Source organism: Sprattus sprattus, assembly GCF_963457725.1.
Source record: "Sprattus sprattus genome assembly, chromosome: 3".
Lineage (NCBI taxonomy): Eukaryota > Metazoa > Chordata > Actinopteri > Clupeiformes > Clupeidae > Sprattus > Sprattus sprattus.
This window is the reverse complement of record NC_137922.1, coordinates 318,469-341,503: the sequence shown is the minus strand read 5'-3', so window position 1 is coordinate 341,503 and position 23,035 is coordinate 318,469. Positions and strand designations below refer to the sequence as shown.

Here is a 23,035-nt window from a genome sequence, read left to right as displayed (position 1 = left end):
CCGTGGTGCTGGACTTGGCCATATTTAAAGTAAAACTAGGCAACAATTTGTCACTTTCTAAGGCACGTTTTGGTATCATCTTCAAATTCATTTTGATGGTATATGGTCATCCGAAGGACTGATAAACACACATATTGTTCTCACTAGCTTTGCATAGTTCTGTGGTCTGGGACGAAACACCCGGGATAGAGCACCTGGAGAACATGTAGGAAAAGCCTTCAGAGCACCACATTCTTAACTATATCACCAAAAGATGCCAGTTAGCATGTAAGCATGTTAACAAGCTTTTCTCAGTGATTTCTCAGTGTTATAATTTTAAGAAAGTAAGCTCGCACGGTTTAGACAAAAAATTCCATAATGTTGGTTTATCAGCTTTCAGGGTCTTTATGTGAGATCATTTTTTTTGGAACAAGGGTTAATGCCTGACTGATGACAAATGTAAGAGTTTATGTCAAACCAAACCCTAATTAAGGTCATTTCAGGATCGGTATTTGCTCTCTCTCTCTCTCTCTCTCTCTCTTTTTCTCTCTCTCTTTATGTTTCTTGTGTGTGTGTGTGTGTGTGTGTGTGTGTGTGTGTGTGTGTGTGTGTGTGTGTGTGTGTGAGTGTGCGTGTGTGCGTGCATGTGCATGCGAGCATTGAAGGGCGGTTTGGGACATGTCAGGAAAACAAATAGTTATGCTACTATGCCACACTATCAAATGCATCCATAATTGAATATGAATTACTTCATCATCATTAACAAAATCCCCAGAGACAGCAAATGATTAACTAAGACTGTCTGTGTAAGAAAAGACTACCAAATCAGTCTGAGTCAGATTCATTATTTCTTGCTGACTGCAGTGGTCTTGTAAAACCGAAAGGCTGTGAGTTTATTCCAGCTTTATGGCCTCCAGATCTCACAGATTTGCTGACATAGCCGCCTCTCATGAAAAACAAAGTTACTCTCTACCTTCTCGAGGCAAAACTGTGTTCACTGCATTGACATAATGATTTATGTTACCCTCAGTCTTTGGGAAAAGTAATCATAGTGTGTAATTAGCTAATGTGCTAAAGACTTTACAACACATGAGCAGGTGGTAATGTGATTCCTTCTACCTCAGCTCATGGCTTTGGTCATTTCAGTTCTGAGAACGTCTGTTAGCAATAACGAAAACAAATCATATATTGGTCAGTGTCTAGTTTATATTAGAGCAAACGTAATAAATTAGAGCCAAATGCTCATCATAAAGTCATTACAATCATGTGATTTGGTGTACACTGCAAGAACGTCAAAAACTGTTTTATGGAAAATACATATATTATAGAAAGCAATTTTTTTACAGACTGTTAACATGTTTGCCGTCATGGCAATGAAAGGGATGCAGAGCAATGCAGAGACCAAGCAGCCCAACTATCTTCCTGTCTAGTCTCCAGTCGCCTCTTTGACAGAATACATACAGAGACCACAGATAAACACTACTAATATAGTCTCTCTCTCTTTGTCAGCTTCGCTATCTCCATCTATCTATCTATCTATGTACAGTATCTCTCACAAGCAAATAATGTAAAATAATTTCAATAATAAGGACCAGTTGTATATAACTCCTTCAGTTTCCTCACACAAAAAAAAAACCTTCACTTCAGTGGCTTATCCTAAATGCCCCAAAGTAACTCCCCTCTGCCTCAGGGTCAAGCATCCAAGAGTTGGACACACGGACAAAAAGGCCGTCTCCAGTCCTCAACGCGACAGTGCTGCCCTGCTGCTGACAGTACATGTGGTATCCCCCCACCTTCCAACGCTGCGTACCCCCACTCTTCATGATCACCCTTGGCCTGAGAGGGGCGCCACGACTGGGGCGCTCATGGAAGACATACTGAATCAACTGGACTGTGCTGGAGGTGGCCACCGGACGATGGTCCAAGGGGGATGCTCGAGGACGAGGTGTAACGCCTTGATCCAGCTCATCGTAGAAACGGAAACAGGTTTTGGCATAGATGTAGTAGAGGCCTGGTTTTCGGACCAGGATCCGCCCGTCATGGTAACCAAACTGGGACAGGAGACCCTGTTCAGCATTCCACTGAATCATAGTTGCCCGCACCTCTCCTGATGGCAACAGGAACAGAACATTAATGAGTGAGTAACTCAGTGTCCTTTCTGACATTCTTTAGTAATACAATATTTATGTTAGAAAGTAGCTCCAAATCACAAACTGCTATATCTTAAAATAAAATATTAAATGCCATATCTGATGGTAGTACTGTTTCTGTGCATGTTTTAACTTTTTGACTAGACCAAAGCCATGCTGACTAGCTTTAAGGAGACACAGACACACATTTTTCTGATATCATACTTCACCCACATACAGTGTTGTGACACTGGCACATCTCCAGGATATGAGCTATACACACTTACTCTGGGTGTGGGTGCTTGATGGTTTTATCGGAAGATGAGCCACTGGGGTCTTATTTCTAGGTCTCTTAAGATGCCTGAGGGGTTGCTCTTTAAAGGGATCCACAAAAGCCTCCACTTTGATAGGGCTCTTGTTATCCCCCTGCGCCTATAACAAATGAGAAGAGAGTCACTCTGTCAGACAAAGAGTTTAAAGCTTAAAAGTCCCCCCCTCAAAGAGTTCCACATGTCACGGATTGAACAAATAAAAAAGACATCATCATTCCTATGGTGGGGGGTGTTCCAAGCACATCTGATATAAATTCTCATGTCTTTGATGGTTAAAATGCATAGAATGTTGTAATACAACATAGAATCTCAGTATTTTTAACCTGAGGATGTTCAAGACTCGTTCCATTACAAATTCTGAAAACTTTGTGAGCTACATAATCAAAAAGGCACTTGACCTCAGCACTTTTCTGAACAAAGGTATGTCTACGTAAGGCACCTTAACCACAAACCACACAAAATCACAGTGAGGAGACAACATACAAAGCATGGTTAAGTTTGTGACACATGCATGGTTTAGTCAAGCACACCTGGAATCCCTTTGAGGTAGCGTGGGTTGAGAACAGCATCACCACAAAGCTACACTAAGTGCCCAGCTGTTTGAAGTAGTGCACATTGAATCACTCTATACAGATGTGAATATGTAAAGTAGGCCTATATGATCAACACCACTGGATAAAATACAGGGGTTTTAAAATATAATTTCTCGATTCATATGGAAGTCACAATCATAGATCTGTATTTTTTGTTTAGTGCGTTGAACAACAGATATCAGTTAATAAACACAAAAGCAAATTGAGATAGCTTTTTCACCCACTTTACACAGTAAAACATCTTGGAATCGTGTTGAAATACTGATACTTCTCAATAAGTACAACTTATTCACCATAGTGAAACAGCAGTTTCCATCGTCATAACTAATTGAAGACATTGCGAGCACAATGGATCAACGAGAATCTATTGTCACCGACCTGAATATGTCCCGTTAGATGTAATACAACCATAACACAAGTTAAAACTTGTAGTAATGCTACCAAGATGATGATTACTCTGGAAACGGATGCCGGCGAATTTGCCTGTAGTCTTGACGTAAGAGAATTCATGTCAGCTTTCAGCAGTATTCGTCACTCCAAGAATATAGGAATTACAGGACCCTCAAACTTAAAGTATTGCCACACCACAGTTAAGTATCCGGCCGAAAAGCCCATCCCTCTCTCCGGCTGCTTCTGGAGCCAACTCTCTTTTTTCGCGGCCCTTGGCAGGAAAGTTACGATAAGGTTTTGAAAGCGAGGATGTGTGTCGTCGAGCCTTAGTATTCAAATACTTCTATAGAGAAGATGACAGGCTAGGCTACTGGCTGAACTCCCCCCCGTCAGATATCTTATATCAGATAATGGAGATCAATAACAGCTGTGGTTCTCCCCTAACTCACTGCCCCACAGTCTGAAGACTGCAACTTAGAGCTTGTACTAATCGTCATTTTATAAACGAATTTTTATTTATTTGGAACTCTCTTTGAAATAGTTTTAATATGACTCTCAGTATACTGTTTAATGAAATGGACATAACATGTAAAGTGCAAAAAAAAAAGCTGGAAATGATATGCAGTTGCGTGTTCACTTCACTCTGTACTATCCAGAAAAGGTGGTATCATATTTGTTCAAGCATCGACTGTCATCCTAAACGGTACTTCTATATTCCTGCAGGTGGTGATATTGGCTTAGGATAAATCAGTCATCGATTCAATAGTCAATAGTGTTGACGTATAACCTACGTAACTGATGTTTGTCTATTTTGTAGCCTGCTGTTCATGGTGCTACATAGAAGTGGATTTGAAACAGATGATTGTTACCAGAAAGTATTATGGAATGATTGTATATAAAACACAGATAAATTATTCTGGGCATTTATGCAATGTGCAAAGTTTCAGATGTACTATAATGACACGGATTTAAGAACTGAAGTGTTTATACTATTCATGTGAGAGCAATCTACCACCCAAAACAAATGATGAGGCAATGATAAGTTGAATGTTGAATGAGCGGTCATGGATTGTGGTGTAATAGTTACATCAAAGCTCACAAACACACACACACACACACAGGAAGGTCTACCAGTTACCTCAAAACTCACACACACACCTTAACACACACACACACACACACACACACACACACACACACACACACACACACACACACACACACACACACACACACACACACACACACACACACAGAAAGGTCTAAGAGCTACACCAAACCTCACAAACACACACACAGAAAGGTCTGGGCTTTTCTGAGAGCACCTGTTCAGCAGAAAGTAAGTTACTCTGCCATTGTACCCCACTACCTCAAAATAGAAGCACAGGCATATTCATTAATACCTGGCCACGCCACACACACGCACGCACGCACGCAGGCACACATGCACATGCACACGCACACTGGAAGAATATATTGATTAGACAATGTATAACTAGCTTTTGGCCTGGCAGTTATACCTGGGAAATGGGCCCATTTGTCACACTACAGTAATTATGTTCACCTGACAGGTCCTTGCAAGGTGACCCTGTTGAACCGCTTGAATACATTACATGTATAAAGAGGTGAGGTTTGGGTATCTATTGATTTAATTTCAACATGCACAACATCTCCTGGTCTGTTAAGGAAGTACGTGTGCAGATTCCAATGGAAAATGTATTGACAGCAAAATGTTAAGTACAATGCAATGTGCAATAAAGTGGGAAGAATAAGCTGTCAAGCACACAGGAAGGTCTGATGATTGATGAGTTACATCAAAGCTTGCGCGGGTGATTTTCACCATCTGGATTTTCCGATGAATTACAAATGAATGCTCATTCAGCAAGTACACACACTCCCCCAACCTGTATTTCCCACACAACAAGACATACACACACACACATTCTCTTGCAAATTCTCTTATATATCATGACCTGCTCAAGACATTTCTGATATTAAACCACATTAACCTGCCCAGCACGTCTGTGGATGTAGGCAAGAATTGTTTGGGCAGAGAAAACTTATCCTACTACATCGGGAAAGTTTACATCTTTTAAAATCATATTATAATCAAATGAAAATGTAATTATTTCTTCCTTTTATGCTTATGAGTAGCTCTCTTAAGTGATGAGAGTGGTTACAGCTGGTACAACAGGACATATAGTGGCAAGATGGTGGTTCAGTGCTTTAAACATCCTGCGGTGGATGAGAGGCCTGAGAGGGGAAAAAAGGAAGTAACATTGGGCAATATGTTACTAAAACACACATACAGACACACATTTTACAGAATTACACTTGAGTACATGGAGGAAAATGTCCACAGCAGCATTTTGCATACAGAAGTAGTACAGTGTGTGTGTGTGTGTGTGTGTGTGTGTGTGTGTGTGTGTGTGTGTGTGTGTGGTCAACCCAAAGTCACTGGTTCTCTTGTGAAACATATGGCAGCTGATGGTCTCATACAAGAACTCACAGAAAGCGATTGGGGTGGACTGCTTTGTCTTTGATGGCACAAATGAGAACTGAGGCAGCATGATAGTACAGGAAGAAAGGAAATGTTTATTAAAAATGAGCGCAATGGGTTGTTATTTTGAGAAAACTGTGTATCATATTTGATGTTCTTTTGGAACCGAGATCACAGCTCACATAGTTGAAGGACAGCCCTGAGTCTCACACACCTTCTTCTCGTGGATGGGCTGAACAGGCTCTGCCCGTCGATGCAATGCCATTCAATGCTGAAGTGTTGCAATCAAAGCTCAGAGGAAGCACTAGCAAGCACACACACTCACACACACACTCACACTTACAGAAAGTCAAACGTAATCACACCCACTCTGATTCTACTGATAAGTCAAGACGTGAAGAAACACTCCTTCCCTCTCTCAGTGTCCAACTCACACGCGGTCTCACAACACAGGGGAGGGAAAAAAAGAAAAATCTCTTCATTCCTTCGTCTTCACATCAGTCAGAAGGTAAGCTGATCTACTTCACTAGGGCGGTCTTATCTCTTTTATGACCTTCTCTGTTTATTTTCAGTTTAATTTGTTAAACACACTTCAGTACTGAGAGCCCTTTTTTTTTTTTTTTTTTGGAAAGGTGCGTTCTCATACCATACATACGTACTGGATAGGCGGAGACGGGCCTGGAAAGGGGGAGAGCATTTAGCACTTAACACAGCCTGGAGGCATGAGGGAGAACATTCCTTTCACCTGACTACAAATTTGCTCAACAGTAACAATGGCATGCCAACAGGCGCACATGATCGATAGAGATTCAAATTAGAGAAACTGATATATTGTGTCTTTTTTTTCTAAAAATGTATTGGAAAATTCCTTCCTAGACAGTGCTGAGAGCAAGCATTGACACAAGAGGGCCTCGCACTTCACAGGGAAGATACTCAAAATGCAGTTTGAGTTCATAATCCGTTTTTTCTGTGCTGCAAATGCTGAACAACTTTTTGAAAGTTGTTCATCATTTATCAGTCATTCTAGACATCTTTCTCTTTTAATCAGATTTACAATAGCTGTATTTAACCATGCTTTTAACTCTGTAAACTTTATAGCTGCTTGGCCTGAGGAATAATATAATAGTTAAATAAATACATACATACATACATTACATAAGCTATCTCCATATTAACCAGCACAGTAGTCGTTTCTATTCAAATGTGCTTGAAAACTTGAAAACAAATAAAAAGTGACTACATATCCAAAACTATGGGGGTATGTTTTCAGCTACATGTTGCCTATAGCCTTCTTTATTTCCCTACCAACCCTAGCTTTGTATTTACACATGGTGTATTGAATTTCAATACAACTCCTTGACCGTTGAAACTGAAAGACATGCATAACCTGACACAAGTACAAGCTTGTGCCTCATGTGTTTGTCTAAGCAGCTTCTTCCTCCTTCCCCTCCTCAGAGCCTTCCCATGTCTACCCTGGCACACCCCTTCAATGGCAGCTCCTCCCTCAGCTCAGCCCGTGTCAACGTCACCCTAGCGGCGGACCCCTTGATGTCGGAGCCGTCACGTGTGCTGCAGATCATCGTGACGCTGGTCATTATCCTGGTGGGCGTGCCCTTGAACCTACTGGTGGTGTGGGTGCTGGGGGTCCGGCGCTGGTTGCCGGGGTCCAAGCGCCGCAGTGGGGAGAGGCTGGGGGCCAGCAGCTTCCGCGTGTACGTGGTGAACCTGGCGCTGGCCGACCTGGTGCTGCTGCTGCGGACGCCACTCATGCTGGGCTACCTCGCCCACCGCTTCTCCTGGCCTCTGGGCCTGCATGCTTGTCGGCTGGTGATGTTCCTGCGAGGCCTGGGCCTGTACGCCGCCGCCTGCCTGCTCTGTGCCGTGGCGCTGGAGCGCTGCCTGTGCCTGCTCAGACCCGTCTGGGCCAGCCATAAGCGCCCACGCTGGGCCGTGCCGCTGGCATGTGGCGTGCTCTGGCTGCTGGCACTATGCCTGGCTGCGCCGTACCTCTATACCGCTGAGCTACAGGACTGGGGAGGCAAATTGCAATGCCTGGAAAGTTCCCCCAAGTATAACACGAGCCATGGCTTCTTCATCACAGAGACGATTTGTGGCTTCCTGTTGCCCATGGTCATCTTCTTGTCCTGCAACTTCGCGGTACTGATCAGTGCCCGGCGCACCGGGGAGATGACGCCGACGGCGTCCATGACGACATCTCCGGCGCTGATGTCACCGGGAACCGGCTCTACCTCCACCTCTGCCTCTCAGTCCTACACGGCCCGGCGTCTAGCACGCCTCTACCGTGTGCTGGCGCTCACCATGCTCCTCTTTCTCACCTGCTGGGTGCCCTACTTCACCTTCCGATTCCTGCGCTGGCTCTCAGCGATGCGGGGTTGGAAGGTCATGAACAGCGTGGCGGTGAAGGGCTACTACGTGTCTCTCTTCCTGGTGTACGTCAAGAGCATGATTAACCCCGTGCTCTACGTGTTCGCCGCAAAAGGCCTCGGACGCACCATGCGCGCCTCCATGCTCTCTGCGGTGGAACGAATCTTCAACGAGGACAACTCCGAGTCACTGCGTAGAAAATCACTACGCCGTAAGGACTCCCAGATTTAACTTGGTGGTGAAGAGATGATCGAGTAAGAGTAGCAATTGAAAATGGGCACTTAAACTTAGCACTGTATCTGCTTGAATGAAACTGTACTAACTTGTTTTGAAAGAACTGCATAAACCTGCCATGGACAAGACTGTGTTATGAGGCTTTTCCCTGGCCGTTCTTCAAGGACATGGGATTAACTCGAGGGATTTCAGTTTCAAACGACAAAAAAACAAGAAAGCAAGCCAAGCATGTTTATTGTTTATCTTATGAATGTAACATTTGTTCTGTTTCTATACTGTCTGTTCTCATACATTGTTTTGTCTTTATGTCTTTAGTTGAAACAAACGAAAATAGCTAGGATTTATTTTTGGCAATATTTTATATTTTGACTGGCAATGAATGCATTAAAACAAAAAAGATTATCTGAATAACTAAACAACAGTCTTGGATGTTGGGAGAAAGAATTAAAAAAAGGTGAGGATCATGCACTGCACAGGTGGTATTACACAGCTGAGATATCTGATAAAGAAATTCCAGTTTCAAAGTGCCAATACTTTGAAGTGAATGGAACGAAATGCAAGTAACACAGTAGAACAGGCCAGCAGAACCTGTTTTAGACCTACACTCAAGCAAGTTCACCACACTAAAAACAGAGGGGGGAGAAAACATTTTTACCATGCAGTGCAGAAATCTTCAAGGCCACCACACAGAGCATGACAAGTGTATAAGGACTGAGAGAGATAGAGCACAAGGGTGGAGAGGCCATTAGGCAAGGTACTTTGATTCACTTAAGTCAATTGACTTTGGCTGTTGAGAGCAGTTAGACACCGATCGGCATGTTGGTGCGCGAGCCCAATAAACTTTTTCATCTGCTGGATTTTGGGCATATTCTGCAGTGCTTTAGCCACGACGGCCCCGTTCGGCACCGACTTCATCAGTCGTTCCTGAGTAAAGATACAGCAATGTTAGTCCCTTCACAGCTCCTGATGCTAACATGCAAAAGACATTTAACCAATGAGGAAATGCCCAACTGTTGCATCCATACAAGATACCAGCAGAGGTCAGATTACCACTTTACCAGGTTTGAATCTAATGGACAAACAATTCATTGATGACAATACACTGAATTTATTGAATGATGAAGTTTTCCTAGCAACCGTCACAACCTTGTTCCGATGCCAGATATGATGCAACCCTTGCTATGAGTTTTACTGCTGAGAAAACAAAACCACATCCAAATGAATGCTGAAATACTCTTGCAAAAAATGACTCTCTATACCAAAGGAACAGACAAATAAGTGTGAAGTATTATCAACTTCCTGTGAGGTAAGTGGCTTCCTTGCTCAAAGAAGGGCGAGCTGCACTCATTAGGCACAGGAACTTCAACAGGACTTCCTGTTTCCGATGAAAAGGCCATTTCTTCATTATGTTATATCTCTCCACTATAAATAATGAGACTCCCAAGAAGCCCTGCTGATGGCCACTACACTTCATTGGATGCATATTTTCACTGACTGTGTAGAACTCTCACAGTCTCATCTTTAACTTGTTTGTCATTTTCTGTGTATGGGCATTCATATGATCCAACTGTTGCACAAGGTGCCTTAGCATTTGAAGAGGGTAGTGGTGTTGACAAATTGAGACAGTCGGTGCAAGAGTTCCGAGACAGGCATTTTTTTCTGCTTGACCACATGTCTACCATGTCTTAGTTATGCAAGAGAGACGGACCTAAAATGTTCTAAAAGGGGATATGATAATGACAGTTTTGTGGAACTAGACAAAACCAGACGAAATCCAAAACATTTCCAGCTACCAATGGAGCCGATGTTCACCTGATGCAACATGACCCTTTCATCACCAAGTTCAGCTGCGGCGGTTCTCACCTGGAGAGGCGGCTCCCTGTCTGAGCGGTTCTCACCTGGAGAGGAGGCTCCCTGACTGAGCGGTTCTCACCTGGAGAGGAGGTTCCCTGACTGAGCGGTTCTCACCTGGAGAGGAGGCTCCCTGACTGAGCGGTTCTCACCTGGAGAGGAGGCTCCCTGACTGAGCGGTTCTCACCTGGAGAGGAGGTTCCCTGTCTGAGCGGTTCTCACCTGGAGAGCAGGTTCCCTGTCTGAGCGGTTCTCACCTGGAGAGCAGGTTCCCTGTCTGAGCGGTTCTCACCTGGAGAGCAGGTTCCCTGTCTGAGCGGTTCTCACCTGGAGAGGAGGTTCCCTGTCTGAGCGGTTCTCACCTGGAGAGGAGGTTCCCTGTCTGAGCGGTTCTCACCTGGAGAGGCGGCTCCCTGTCTGAGCGGTTCTCACCTGGAGAGGAGGTTCCCTGTCTGAGCGCGGTGGTAGAGGAGGTTCCCTGTCTGAGCGCGGTGGTAGAGGAGGTTCCCTGTCTGAGCGGTTCTCACCTGGAGAGGAGGTTCCCTGTCTGAGCGGTTCTCACCTGGAGAGGCGGTTCCCTGTCTGAGCGGTTCTCACCTGGAGAGGAGGCTCCCTGTCTGAGCGGTTCTCACCTGGAGAGGAGGTTCCCTGTCTGAGCGGTTCTCACCTGGAGAGGAGGTTCCCTGTCTGAGCGGTTCTCACCTGGAGAGGCGGTTCCCTGTCTGAGCGGTTCTCACCTGGAGAGGAGGCTCCCTGTCTGAGCGGTTCTCACCTGGAGAGGCGGTTCCCTGTCTGAGCGGTTCTCACCTGGAGAGGAGGTTCCCTGTCTGAGCGGTTCTCACCTGGAGAGGAGGTTCCCTGTCTGAGCGGTTCTCACCTGGAGAGGAGGTTCCCTGTCTGAGCGGTTCTCACCTGGAGAGGCGGTTCCCTGTCTGAGCGGTTCTCACCTGGAGAGGAGGCTCCCTGTCTGAGCGGTTCTCACCTGGAGAGGAGGCTCCCTGTCTGAGCGGTTCTCACCTGGAGAGGCGGTTCCCTGTCTGAGCGGTTCTCACCTGGAGAGGCGGTTCCCTGTCTGAGCGGTTCTCACCTGGAGAGGAGGTTCCCTGTCTGAGCGGTTCTCACCTGGAGAGGAGGCTCCCTGTCTGAGCGGTTCTCACCTGGAGAGGAGGTTCCCTGTCTGAGCGCGGTGGCAGAGGAGGGAGATGCAGAACCGTCTGCTCTCTCCGCTGTAGAACCTAAAGAAAAGTGACATTTAGATTTTTAAATGCACAACACTAGTTTCTCTAGCAAGGGAAGTATGATGGTATATATACAGTATGTGTGTGTGTGTGTGTGTGTGTGTGTGTGTGTGTGTGTGTGTGTGTGTGTGTGTTTACTTCGTGTGAATTCTCTTCCTGTTCCTCCATCCTGGATCTCAGGATCCTGCACTCTTCGTCCAGTCTCTCCTTCGTCACTTCCATCTCCTCCAGGGAACTGACTACAGATCTGTGATTCTCCTGAGCACGCACAAGCGCGCACACACACACACGCAAATCACCAATACAGTTACACATATATTTGCATATACACAAATACTAACCGGCCAAAACCAGCCTCAGATGGAAAACTCACTCTTTGAAACTCCCAGTATGATCTGCTTGATTCATTTCTTGAGATACACACTCTCACTATACCACTATGCCACTTATCTCATTCCTTCCTACTGCCTCCTTCCCTCCCTCCACCTTCTTCTAAATACTGCCCCCTCTCTCCTCCACCTTCTTCTAAATACTGCCCCCTCTCTCCTCCACCTTCTTCTAAATACTGCCCCCTCTCTCCTCCACCTTCTTCTAAAAACTGCCCCCTCTCTCCTCCACCTTCTTCTAAATACTGCCCCCTCTCCTCCACCTTCTTCTAAATACTGCCCCCTCTCTCCTCCACTTAATACTGCCCCCTCTCCTCCACCTTCTTCTAAATACTGCCCCCTCTCTCCTCCACTTAATACTGTCCCCTCCCTCCCTGCCTCACCTTCTTAATACTGCCCCCTCTCTCCTCCACCTTCTTCTAAATACTGCCCCCTCTCTCCTCCACCTTCTTCTAAATACTGCCCCCTCTCTCCTCCACCTTCTTCTTAATACTGTCCCCTCCCTCCCTCACCCCTCACCTCCAGTAACTTGAGTCTCTTCTTCCCTTCCTCAGCCTTCAAGCTCTCCACCTGGTACTGGCGCGACACATGACCCAGGTCAACTTGTTTTCGTGGGGGGACTGTGAGCTGGGCACAGCTGGCCAGGAATCTGTGCAGAGGGAGTGGATGTGTTATCCTAACCTAAACGTTTTGGCGTCAATCAAACTGTGAAATTTGTGTAATGTACAGGACCAGTCAAAGGTTTGGACACACCTTCTCATTTTTTGAGATTTTTTTCTTTACTTTTATTATTTTCTACATGGTAGATATCACTTTTTTTGTTTAGTACATCATTCCATAGGTTTCCTTCCTAGTTTAAATCTCTTCAGTATTAATCTACAATGTAGAAAATAATAAAAGTAAAGATGTGTCCAAACTTTTGACTGGTAATGTATATCTGATTTTTGTAAGATCACAAGGTGCTTGACATTTCCTGTGACATTTCCTGTGCAGTTCCGATCGGTTCACTGAATTAAACATTCAAATGTTGTTCTATTATGGCGGAAAATTTATTTTCACAAAATGTACCATGACCCACAAATGTGCAACAATTTACAAATGTGTTTTCTATCCACAACCAGACCCCCTTACTTGTGACTTGTTCTCATTCGAATAATCATACTATGATTTGTACAAAGTCATATTTATGTGTAAATGTATGCTTTGTAATTTATAAAAAAATACACCATACTTTGCTATGTGTATTTGTGGTGAAAGGTCATTTGTGAATCTGCAATTTTGCATGTGAAGTGTTGAATCTATATTTGTGGACCTATATTTGTGTGAACCGTGAAAAATGCGAAAAGAATGTCTCACAATTACATCAGTGGAAGCTGAGATGAAAACGTGTGTTGAATGATCCTCAAATGCAGATTCAACACTTTCTACATATTCCCATACCCATGAAGTAAACAAGGAGATCAAAGACACCATCACCTGCCATCCCGCACCTCCTTCAGAAATGCCCAATATTCAAGCCACCCAATGGGCTAGACGGTAGGGGTGGGGGGGGAAAAAAAAATCGATTTTTCTCGATTCTCTCTAAAACGATTCTGTCTCGATTCAGAAAAGTTTATAATTGATTTTGTAATAAAAAAAAAAAAAATTGTGATAGGGCCTATATGACAAAAGCATAGATTTGGTTTTAAAAGGTGCGGTCCTCAATTCTGGTGGAGGGTTGTTGATATGTGAGCTAAACAACCCTCCCTTCCATGCTAATGAAGCAATCTGTTGATTGGCTGGAATAGTGTATGGCTTAGTGCTGATTGGCTGGAATAGTGTATGGCTTAGTGCTGATTGGCTGGAATAGTGTATGGCTTGATGTTGATTGGCTGGAATAGGGTATGGCTTAGTGCTGATTGGCTGGAATAGTGTATGGCTTGATGTTGATTGGCTGGAATAGTGTATGGCTGTATAGCCCATTTTCCATTCACAGCGCTAGGATGTATTTTTTGAGTACACACACTGAACGGATAGCTACAGGCACGTGAGGAGAATTAAACTGATTTTGAAGAACTGTGTAAGGTGTTATAACCAAGGACTACACTTTCAAGCTGCTGGTCCAACTTGGGTCAAAGGGCTTCCTGGTGATGGGGAAGCTGGCCCAGGAGTCAGCGTGACACCAAACCCTGATCTTCCATGTCTGTTGGTTCATGTACGTACGTGTGTGTGTGTATATTGTGTGTATATGGTTTTTGCAGGTTTAGGATGACAACTACACCTACTTTTCTTTCAGGATGTTCAGATGCTTCTGTGTCGCTTCTTTCTCCTTCAGTTTCATCGACAGAACAGAGCTGAGGAAGGTGGAGAGAGAGAAAGAAAGAAAAAGAAAGGAAGAAAAGAGAGAAAAAAACATTAGTATTCTACAGCAGAAGTGTGAGTAAATCCCCGCCGCCATAACCACGATCAGATCTGATAAAACAGCTTATCATGCTAGCACTCACAGCACTGCAACACTCAGCATCTTATCTATGGCCGAGATGACAGGTTGAGCCAACCGTTTCCATTTCTCTCGACCTCTGATTTTTTTAGCGTTGACTGATGAAAGAGGCTCTGTAGACAGGAAGACGTAAATATACCACAGTTCAGAATATGCAGACAACAAACAGGGACATTTCTGCATACTGCAAATTTGTATTTGGTACACCTACCAAAGTAGTAGTGATCAAAACAATGTATTAGTGATCAAAGTATCTTCTTCAATACATTTGTTGGCATGTAGGGAATGCACTCAGATTGCCAAGGCTTTGGAGACTTGACTAGTAACAATTTACTTAAAATAATGATTAATTAAGTAGACAACGTGAATTAATGGTATGTCAAAAGATTTCAGATTGTGGTATAATCTATTTGTGATATGGATATCAGATATAACAACATAATATGAAAAAATCAACAACTGCAATGCAAGGAAATGTTAGAAGACCGTGAAAGAGTATAGACTTAAGTTAAAAGAACCCTTGCAATAATATTTAAGAGCCCTTTTATCCCACCAACACCAAAATTCCTCTTAATTCCACTTACGTTTCCTCTTCTTGACTTGCTGTTGTTGCACTCCTTCACTGCTGTGACCAGCCTCCTGAAACATTTTAGTGTGATGTATTTTACAGGTATAGAGACTTGTATCACATCAATCTAAAGAGGTGACATCATGTACTGGTTTGTTAAGCAGTTGTGATCTGAATCATAACTTTGGCCTTAACTGTGCAGCTCTGTGGAACTCTCCAATCCTCAGACAACTTATTTTTAGTGATGATTTTTATATTATAAAAACTCACGTTATGCTTTAAGAAGAAGCATGACGTAATACTAATAAGACAGGCCTACTGTCATTCTGTCCTACTTCATATACTACTTACACATATTTACCACAAAAAAAGCACATCAAAAACAGTATCCAGTACGTACATATCCAGTACGTTGGTCAAAATGTCATTCAAATATCCAATGTTTTTATCTATAAAATTAAAAAGGGGACAGTTCCGGATTAATGTTTGTTGACCATGGTAACTGTTGTACCGTAATAAACTATGGTGAAAGCCAACTGATAAAACTGGGTATCAAAATGATGCACTGACCTAAATTCAAAGAGACTGTATGCCTATACAAAACAGTGAACCGCTGCCAATCACCTGTTAGAATGATTTCTAAATCCCGCAACCCCATCCCTTCCTTAATACCTGGGTTACCTCCTGGCTTGAAAAGCATTTGAGGAGATGTTGTAGATCCACTCGACCCTTGCTAGATTCTGGACAAATTTTACACTGCATTTTTTTGTTCTAAAAGTAAGCGAGCAACGTGTTAGTAGAAGAAGAGTGGTATGAAGCCGCTGTAGCGGTCTGTTTTTAATTCGCACTTTAAAACTGAGACATTTCTGGGGACTGTCCCTGGAAGACGGGGATGTCGGGTCACCCTATTCAAAAGTATAGGCTTTGAATGTTTCCTAAGTCACAAACAGCCAGTGTAGGCCAGGTAACAAGAACATTACTGTAAAGTTAGTTGGTAAAATTGATACCTAAACTCGCTCCTACCTCAGAAGTTGTGTGAACATTCTTTTTTGTACGCCGCCCTCTGCCGACTGGGCCATGTGTGGATTTTCTTCCAGACCCTCTGACCGGCTTCATAATTGTTGTGTTCAACTGACAGCAGGACAAAGCCCCAATTCTACAAAAGTAAGAATTCAATCATTCTAGCCACTTAATTTTCAAAACAAGAGCCATGTTACACCCTTGAATAACCATAGTTTTGACAAATACTAGACTGACATTAATTATATATTCAACACGTAACAAATGTTTAGTTCGTTTTCAAAGTTAACATGGTATAACTGAACGAACTTATTCTGGTAGCTGATATCAAGATGACCTGCAAAGATTACACTTAGAAGATCAGTGACAACTAAGATGACAACAAACAGCGTAGCTAGCTATACCAGGCTAAAGTTACATCAAACATAGCACAAACAACCTAGCAAAACTGAGGTTTATTTTTAGCGGTTGGCAATGCTTATGTTTGTGCTAAATTAAAACTTCTATTACTTCTATCACCCTTTCCCCGTCACAAAGTAAGAAACAAACATTCATGCCATTCAACTCACCGATTCGCGGCAAATCTTTCCAAACCTCTAAGTACGGCACATGCGCAAATACCTGATTTGTATCGACCGTCGGCCATGTTAAGAAGGTCAACCACATTGCATATTGCACCATATTGCACTCGCAACGTGTAATTTCCATCTACAACCTCATATTCCCAGAAAAAAATCTACAATGTACTTTTTGTCATTAAACCAATTTAATCATACATAAACACTGATGTCATTCACAGAAACAAAGTTTGCATAATCTTTTACTGTACAACACAGCTAATGCCAGAGGACATCAATGTTTCATCAAAGGACAGCGAGTCCCACAAATCACCATAAGGATCTAATCCAGTCCAAAGGGCAGTACTCTTGTTCATGTATCCTTTTGTCTGGGGATGACTGCATGTATATTTTACATGTCTAAACTCAAGGGAAGTCTCAAATGAAAGAGAGCTTCAAGTCCAGTGCAATCTGAATTCAGTCATGATCCCTTGGGCCTATACGACTGCAAGGTCAGCAGTTCAGACCCTGTCTGGGTTGTAGAACTTTCCAGTAAAGCGGCCGTGGTTGTGTAGATCGAAGGGGCTTAGGACCTTCCGGATTCCCATCATGTTTCCCTTGGCAATCTGCTCAAAGGTCCAGGGATTCTGGTTATTTGTTGCCCTGTCGTCCTGCTCCTTGTGTAAGGATGCCAAACTTTCCCTGCTCACAACCTACAGGAACAGAAATATAAAGGTAAGACCAGTACGATGATCCAGTACTGAAGTGGTACCGAAATGTGTTTTTAAATCTCATTTCAATATTGCACCATAAGCTTCCTCAATTCTTTATTTTATTCAGTTACCACTTAAAAGACTTCAACTGAACTATATAAGAGCTTTGTTAGTGTTAGTGCCAGCATAACTATCCATTTATCTGCTAATACGATCACAATGATCTGCTCATTCTATTTATATAAACCCCTTGAGTACATTTCAACCCTCAATATGTAGTATGGCCATTATAAATGCATGCTGGCATTATGAACACATTGTATACCCACTTACCAGTTCTAAAATCAATACTTTAAATGCAGGCTTTCTCTATTTAAAAAAATGGAGCACTATATAAATAACATTGAATTCAACTTTGTTGCTTAAATTTTAGCAGGTCATTTTTTTTTTTGAGTGCACACACAGAACGGATAGCTAGAGGTCCATGAGGAAAAATTAGCTGAATATGACAAAAGTGTACTGGATTAGAATCAAGGACTGCACATTTATACTTCACATTAACACCTCAAATTGAGCTATGGCTGACAACCCACCTTAGCAGGAAATGGCAGCTTTTTGGCCACCTCGATGAGCACTGGTTCAACCTCCCCCAGCTCGATCTTCCCTCCCAACTCCAGCACCAGGCGGCCGGCGCGCACTGGCGAGACATAGTGGTCGATGGCACCTTTGCCCCCTCCCATTCGCTGGCCCAGACCCTTACGAGTGATTGGTTTGTAAGGGGCATTGATGCGCCAGTTGGCAAAGGTTTTCCGTGGGTCCATGCGCCGGTTTATGGTCAGCCTCATCATTTCTATGTGACCCCAATGCAGGAAGCCTCCTCCAAGGGCCTAAGGATGAGCAGGTATATCAATTTATAACCTATGAATCATTTATGAATGATTTCAAACACAAAACACTGTTTCTGGTACAACTGTACAACTGATTATATTCAATTATATTATATTATGCATCATGCACAGCAGCAGGATAAAACTGGATAAAATCTAGAACCACACAATCTATGTATGGCACTCACCACAATGCCATATTGGCCTTTTTCGGTGAATTTGTCAGCTCCTTTGGCAGGACCCTGGATGTCCTTCAGCCTCTTCATCTCCTTCTTTGCCTTTTTGAAATTGGGCACTTTATTGATGAACTTAAGTTTCGGTTTCTCAGGCATAACCACATCTATATGAATAGAAAGTTTATGTTAACAACAAACGAAATAATAAGAAATTATACATGATTACAGATCATATGAAACACGTACATTACATAAAAAGGCGAGAGGTTGATAGTTACCGCTATAGTCTGGAGGCACTTCGTAGGTCTTCAGTCCCACAGAGATCACTTTTATATGGTTCAACGCTCCACCTGCGGCGGAGTAAAAACACCTTAATGACACTTGGATCATGAAACTCCTACATTACTTCAATTTTACGGGAGAGACAACTACTGAAAGCTATAACATTAGGTATATGACAGGTTGTTAGCTTGCTAGCGTTATCCAGTTTACCTGAATATCCTGTTGTCCTTCCGATTGCTAATCCACAGAACGCGGTTCTGAGGCTCGCAAACATGGTTACAATAACTAAAATCTGTGCAATAAACAAACTACTGATATTTTTTACATTTCACCTTATAATACATGTGTTCTGTTTACAGTGCTCATGTTCCTGCTTCCTACAAGGTCGTCATCACACATCCGGTTCCTAAGTAAAAGGCGTCGGCTTGAAACACATGGTAGAATTTTTCCCCCCTGTTTTTTTTGCGTCATTTTTAGAAGTTATGGCCATAAAACGACAGTCTATGCACAATAATCTAAATTAATCCTTTTATATTGCCATTTAATTACCACTGAGTGTTGCACAAAACACTTTCTGTTGTAAGAAAATAAATTCGTTATTATAGTGATGTATATTGCGAAAGAACACCAGGCAAATTCTTTTGCCTCCTATTTACAGAACCAGTATAAGGCAAAATCCAGTAATATGAAGATTTTTTTTATTGATTCATTTAAATAGGGACTACCTGCTGGTCCCTTAACAGATTAAAGAATTAAGAGACTAATTGGATTTTTATTGCCTTATTTTTGTAATTTCGGTCAAGCCATGTTGGTGGTGTGTGTGCTGTTCACACAGATTCAAGCTTGCTCTCTCAAACACTCAATCCAAAATAAACAGGTGACTGTATAGTATTAGATTAGCCTATTAATCTATGGTCTTGGTATTTATGTATGATTTTAAACTGAAATATGCTTGGACAATTATTGTCTTGTGTAATATATTGGGCAGTAAGCATCACCTTCTCTTTTTATCTGCATTGTCATTTTACATATTTGTTTTAAACTGAAATTGTGTCTTGGCCACTTTAAAAAAAAAAAAAAAAAATCCAAAACCTTTCTGGAAATGTGTTTCAGGGGGTAGGGAGGTTTCATCCTAAGCTTTTTCTATGTGATTTGGCTGCACTTCAAGTTTTAGCAGTCATTATAACTAACACACCCAAATCATGACCATGCATGCTGAACATGGACATATCCAAATATATTTCTCTCATGAGCAAGGCATTGTTCCTCTGTTCCTCTACAAATACCCACTGTGTGAATGAGAACAGGCAACTCTGGACATGCTCTGTTTTGTCATGCTTAATGGAATGTTGTAACTAACAGTTGTTCTGTCTCCAGGATGAGGCAGAGTGACAGAGTCAGCACTATTCATATCTGTTTGCATAATGCAAGTAATACCTCTTAGGGAAGTTGTGAAATTAAGATTTTTACCTACAATCCCCCAACTATAGTGAGCTTTCATTGCACCTCTGACCAGGGGCGGAGTGGGACACAAAAATCCACCGGGACAATTCTGACTGCACCGGCCCACCACCGGCCCACAACGTGCCCAAAACTGGCCCAACCCGCATCCCCTCCACCTCCCATATCAACTACACAAACAAACGGGCGGCTTTTGATCATTATTGTTAGATTTAGTGTTGATGTGTGGGTGACAGACATGACAGTAACAGTGACAGTGTATTTGTATATGTACATTTATGGAAATACGGAACAAATCGCGTCCCGTATTGGCTCAAATGTTATGCTAATTCGCAACAATGTGTCCTGTCAACTCACTCGCATTTTTGACGGCTGGTTGAATAAATCCGTAATTCTTGTACATTTTGATGCACTTTCCTCCAGCATCCGCCTCTTTTTCAGTCTGGCCTTTTTGCCCCCTCCTTTCTCCTTTCTCTTATGTCCCTCAATCAGGCCACTTCACCTGCTCTCTCTCGCTGATAGCCGCTAATTTATCTCCCTAGGTTCACTTGATAAAGGCACAACGATACGCATTTCCCATGAGGCAATTTGCTCCGACCATTCTACATTCAACAAAAAACGAATTCAATCGCTGGCCAATTTATATTTGTGGTCATGAAAGTAGCCTAATGAAGCGTCTGAATAAAAAAGAATTACATCAATATAGGAGGCTAAACAAAAATCTGAAGGTTGGATTAATGGGAGTGAGTTTGACACACACCATAGGTGTGATGTACAGAGACAAATAGAGCTATAAATCGTGGTTGGACTGCAGAATCACAGAACTCTCAGAGAACTTAGAGATTTTCACGGGACCATGATTTGACGTACATGTAATCTCGATGGGCCGCTCATGAATTTGACACGACGGCTGCGAAGGCCGGTCTGCAGGCTGGTTCTCGATAGATTATTGGCCGACCGGCCTACCGGGAAAAATCCCGGTCCTCCCGATGGCCACTCCGCCCCTGCCTCTGACTGTGTTCAGCAGTAATAAGAAAAACATTACAGTTCAACCCTGAATGCTGTTGCTTTATGGAGGTAAATTGTGTCACCACAACGAACAAAATGTATAAAATGTATTAGCATGGTGTCTATTAAAGGTGTTGGCATGGTGTCTATTAAATAACACACTATGATTTTTCAATTAGACCACAAAACATGCATGCAATTTGCTTTTGGGCAAGTATTATAAGTTACCAGAGAAATGTCTACTTTTTAGCAATAAATATGGAGTGTTCTGTGGCACTCAAACAAAGCCAGTACACCAACCCTCGCTTCAAGCACACCTGACTAACATCAGTGTAGTCTTGATAAGCTTAATCAGGTGTGCTTAGCTAATCATGAGTGCCTTTGACAAGTTCAATCAGGTATGCATAGCAGGGAAAGATAGAAAACATACAGATCAGAGGTCCTTTGCTACTGCTAAATTAATTAGTTTACCCACTTTTTGAATCACAGATTCACTGTGTTGATTTATCATACATCAGGTGTTCCAGCAAGGTGGAATAAAGAGATGGCATCGAACCTCGACCACAACACCCAGAGTCTGTCCAGATTCCCTTACTGCTTCACAGAAGATGGCCACCTGTGTCACAGGGTCACAGGCGAGTCCTATGTGTTCCGCTTCAACTGTCTCGACGTCGAGGGCACCCAGCGAGAGCAAGCAACCCTCTGTAGCTTCATCACCATGTATGTCTACAACATCCTCGAGCATCACCTGCAGCTGCAAAGGGCTTTTCTGCCCCATAGTGAGGGCTTTGTGTACACGAGTCCCGGGGCACTGAAGAACAAGAGGGCCCTTCTAGTGCTGATCCAGGACACGGGCTCCATGCATTGCGGGGTGTGGAGCTGGAGGATGGTGGCCCGTGAGGGCCTCAACAAAGGCAGCCAGATTCCCTACATGCTCTGGGCCATGACTGAGAGCTGGGCGGTGTTGCTCATGAACCCAAACGAGGGAGGGAAGTCGCCTGAGGAGCACGTCTGCTCTGTCTGGGACTGCATGATCTCCCAGGTGAAATGGCCGTTTAACACAATTTTAAGATAATTTTTTGGGCCTTTTATGCCTTTATTTGGATAGGACAGTTGAAGATATGACAGGACGCGAGGTGGAGATGAGGTGGGGGGAGGATGGGTTAATGACTTCAGGCCAGACTTGAACCTGTGTCATAAGTTGGGGGCTTTATCGCCGTGCCCCCCTAACACACGTTTTACAATCTCCTTCACCATACTACAAAGACACATTTGGGACTTCAGCTCAAGCTCACTCACACAGAGTGTTTTTTGTAAGTCACATTTGGCTATGCAGTTCAAACACACAGTATTAGAAGTATTTACATACTACACAGTATTGCATTCAACTGTGCTCATTTATTGCCTTGATTTAATCTTCTAGAGTGCTGCTGAGCATGTTGTGGTGGTCGCTCATGGTTACGGTGGACTGGCATTTGTGGATCTCCTGTGTCGGCGGGCAGAGGGAGTGGAGAGCCGCGTGTCAGCAGTTGCCTTTATAGACTCCTCCCACAATGTGTGGCACCAACCCCTGAGAGTGGATGGGCGTGGATGGCTCCGTGCCCACTCTAAGAGGTGGGTGTTGAGTAATAAACCCCTGAATGGGCCGGTGGGCACCCTAAGGGCGGGCATGCAGCTCTCCGCCGGCACCCTATGCCACGACAGTGCCCCAGTTGCCTGCATGGAGTCTGTTTTTAGGTTCTTCACCAAGGCAATAAGACCCCGAGCATCACCTATTCCCTTCAGCATCATCACCAGAAGCAGGCGCCTGACCCAGGAAAGGGACACCAGAGCTGGCATCAACAGCCATGACCACAATAAATAAGAC

At 43.4% G+C, this 23,035-nt stretch overlaps 4 protein-coding genes across 4 annotated transcripts; 2 read left to right on the top strand and 2 right to left on the bottom strand.

Moving 5' to 3' along the window:
* Nucleotides 1-7,387: 7,387 nt before the first annotated feature.
* On the top strand, nucleotides 7,388-8,539 carry LOC308362055 (C5a anaphylatoxin chemotactic receptor 1; the record flags this gene model as incomplete). Its single annotated transcript, XM_080834553.1, has 1 exon — nucleotides 7,388-8,539. One exon carries the CDS (start codon nucleotides 7,388-7,390, stop codon nucleotides 8,537-8,539), a length of 1,152 nt encoding a protein of 383 aa, XP_080690679.1.
* Nucleotides 8,540-9,310: 771 nt separating this feature from the next.
* cenpq (centromere protein Q) lies at nucleotides 9,311-17,046 on the bottom strand (the record flags this gene model as incomplete). The annotated part of the gene is given in 12 exon segments (XM_080834552.1): nucleotides 9,311-9,466; nucleotides 11,551-11,628; nucleotides 11,770-11,889; nucleotides 12,537-12,666; nucleotides 14,282-14,350; nucleotides 14,501-14,609; nucleotides 15,081-15,135; nucleotides 16,088-16,204; nucleotides 16,207-16,220; nucleotides 16,642-16,750; nucleotides 16,753-16,792; nucleotides 17,009-17,046. Coding segments are annotated over 12 exon segments (1,035 nt in total).
* Nucleotides 16,832-19,088, bottom strand: mrpl16 (mitochondrial ribosomal protein L16). Its single transcript, XM_080834923.1, has 5 exons — nucleotides 18,910-19,088; nucleotides 18,696-18,767; nucleotides 18,430-18,581; nucleotides 17,948-18,241; nucleotides 16,832-17,354 (listed from the first exon to the last, which is right to left on the bottom strand). The coding sequence occupies exons 1-5, from the start codon at nucleotides 18,971-18,973 to the stop codon at nucleotides 17,163-17,165; spliced, it is 774 nt and encodes a 257-aa protein (XP_080691049.1). The 5' UTR covers nucleotides 18,974-19,088; the 3' UTR covers nucleotides 16,832-17,162.
* Nucleotides 19,089-21,712: 2,624 nt separating this feature from the next.
* On the top strand, nucleotides 21,713-23,032 carry LOC308362325 (cotranscriptional regulator ARB2A; the record flags this gene model as incomplete). The annotated part of the gene is made up of 2 exons (XM_080834926.1): nucleotides 21,713-22,210; nucleotides 22,592-23,032. The coding sequence occupies 2 exons, from the start codon at nucleotides 21,713-21,715 to the stop codon at nucleotides 23,030-23,032; spliced, it is 939 nt and encodes a 312-aa protein (XP_080691052.1).
* Between the last annotated feature and the right edge of the window lie 3 nt (nucleotides 23,033-23,035).

Excerpts from the sequence above, each read along its gene's own strand:
- mrpl16 (XM_080834923.1), bottom strand. The coding sequence starts at position 18,973 with ATGTTTGCGAGCCTCAGAACCGCGTTCTGTGGATTAGCAATCGGAAGG. Across the intron at positions 18,582-18,695 it reads AGTGCCTCCAGACTATAGCG|ATGTGGTTATGCCTGAGAAA; the intron begins GTAACTATCAAC and ends CTATTCATATAG. Across the intron at positions 17,355-17,947 it reads AGCTGCCATTTCCTGCTAAG|GTTGTGAGCAGGGAAAGTTT; the intron begins GTGGGTTGTCAG and ends CTGTTCCTGTAG.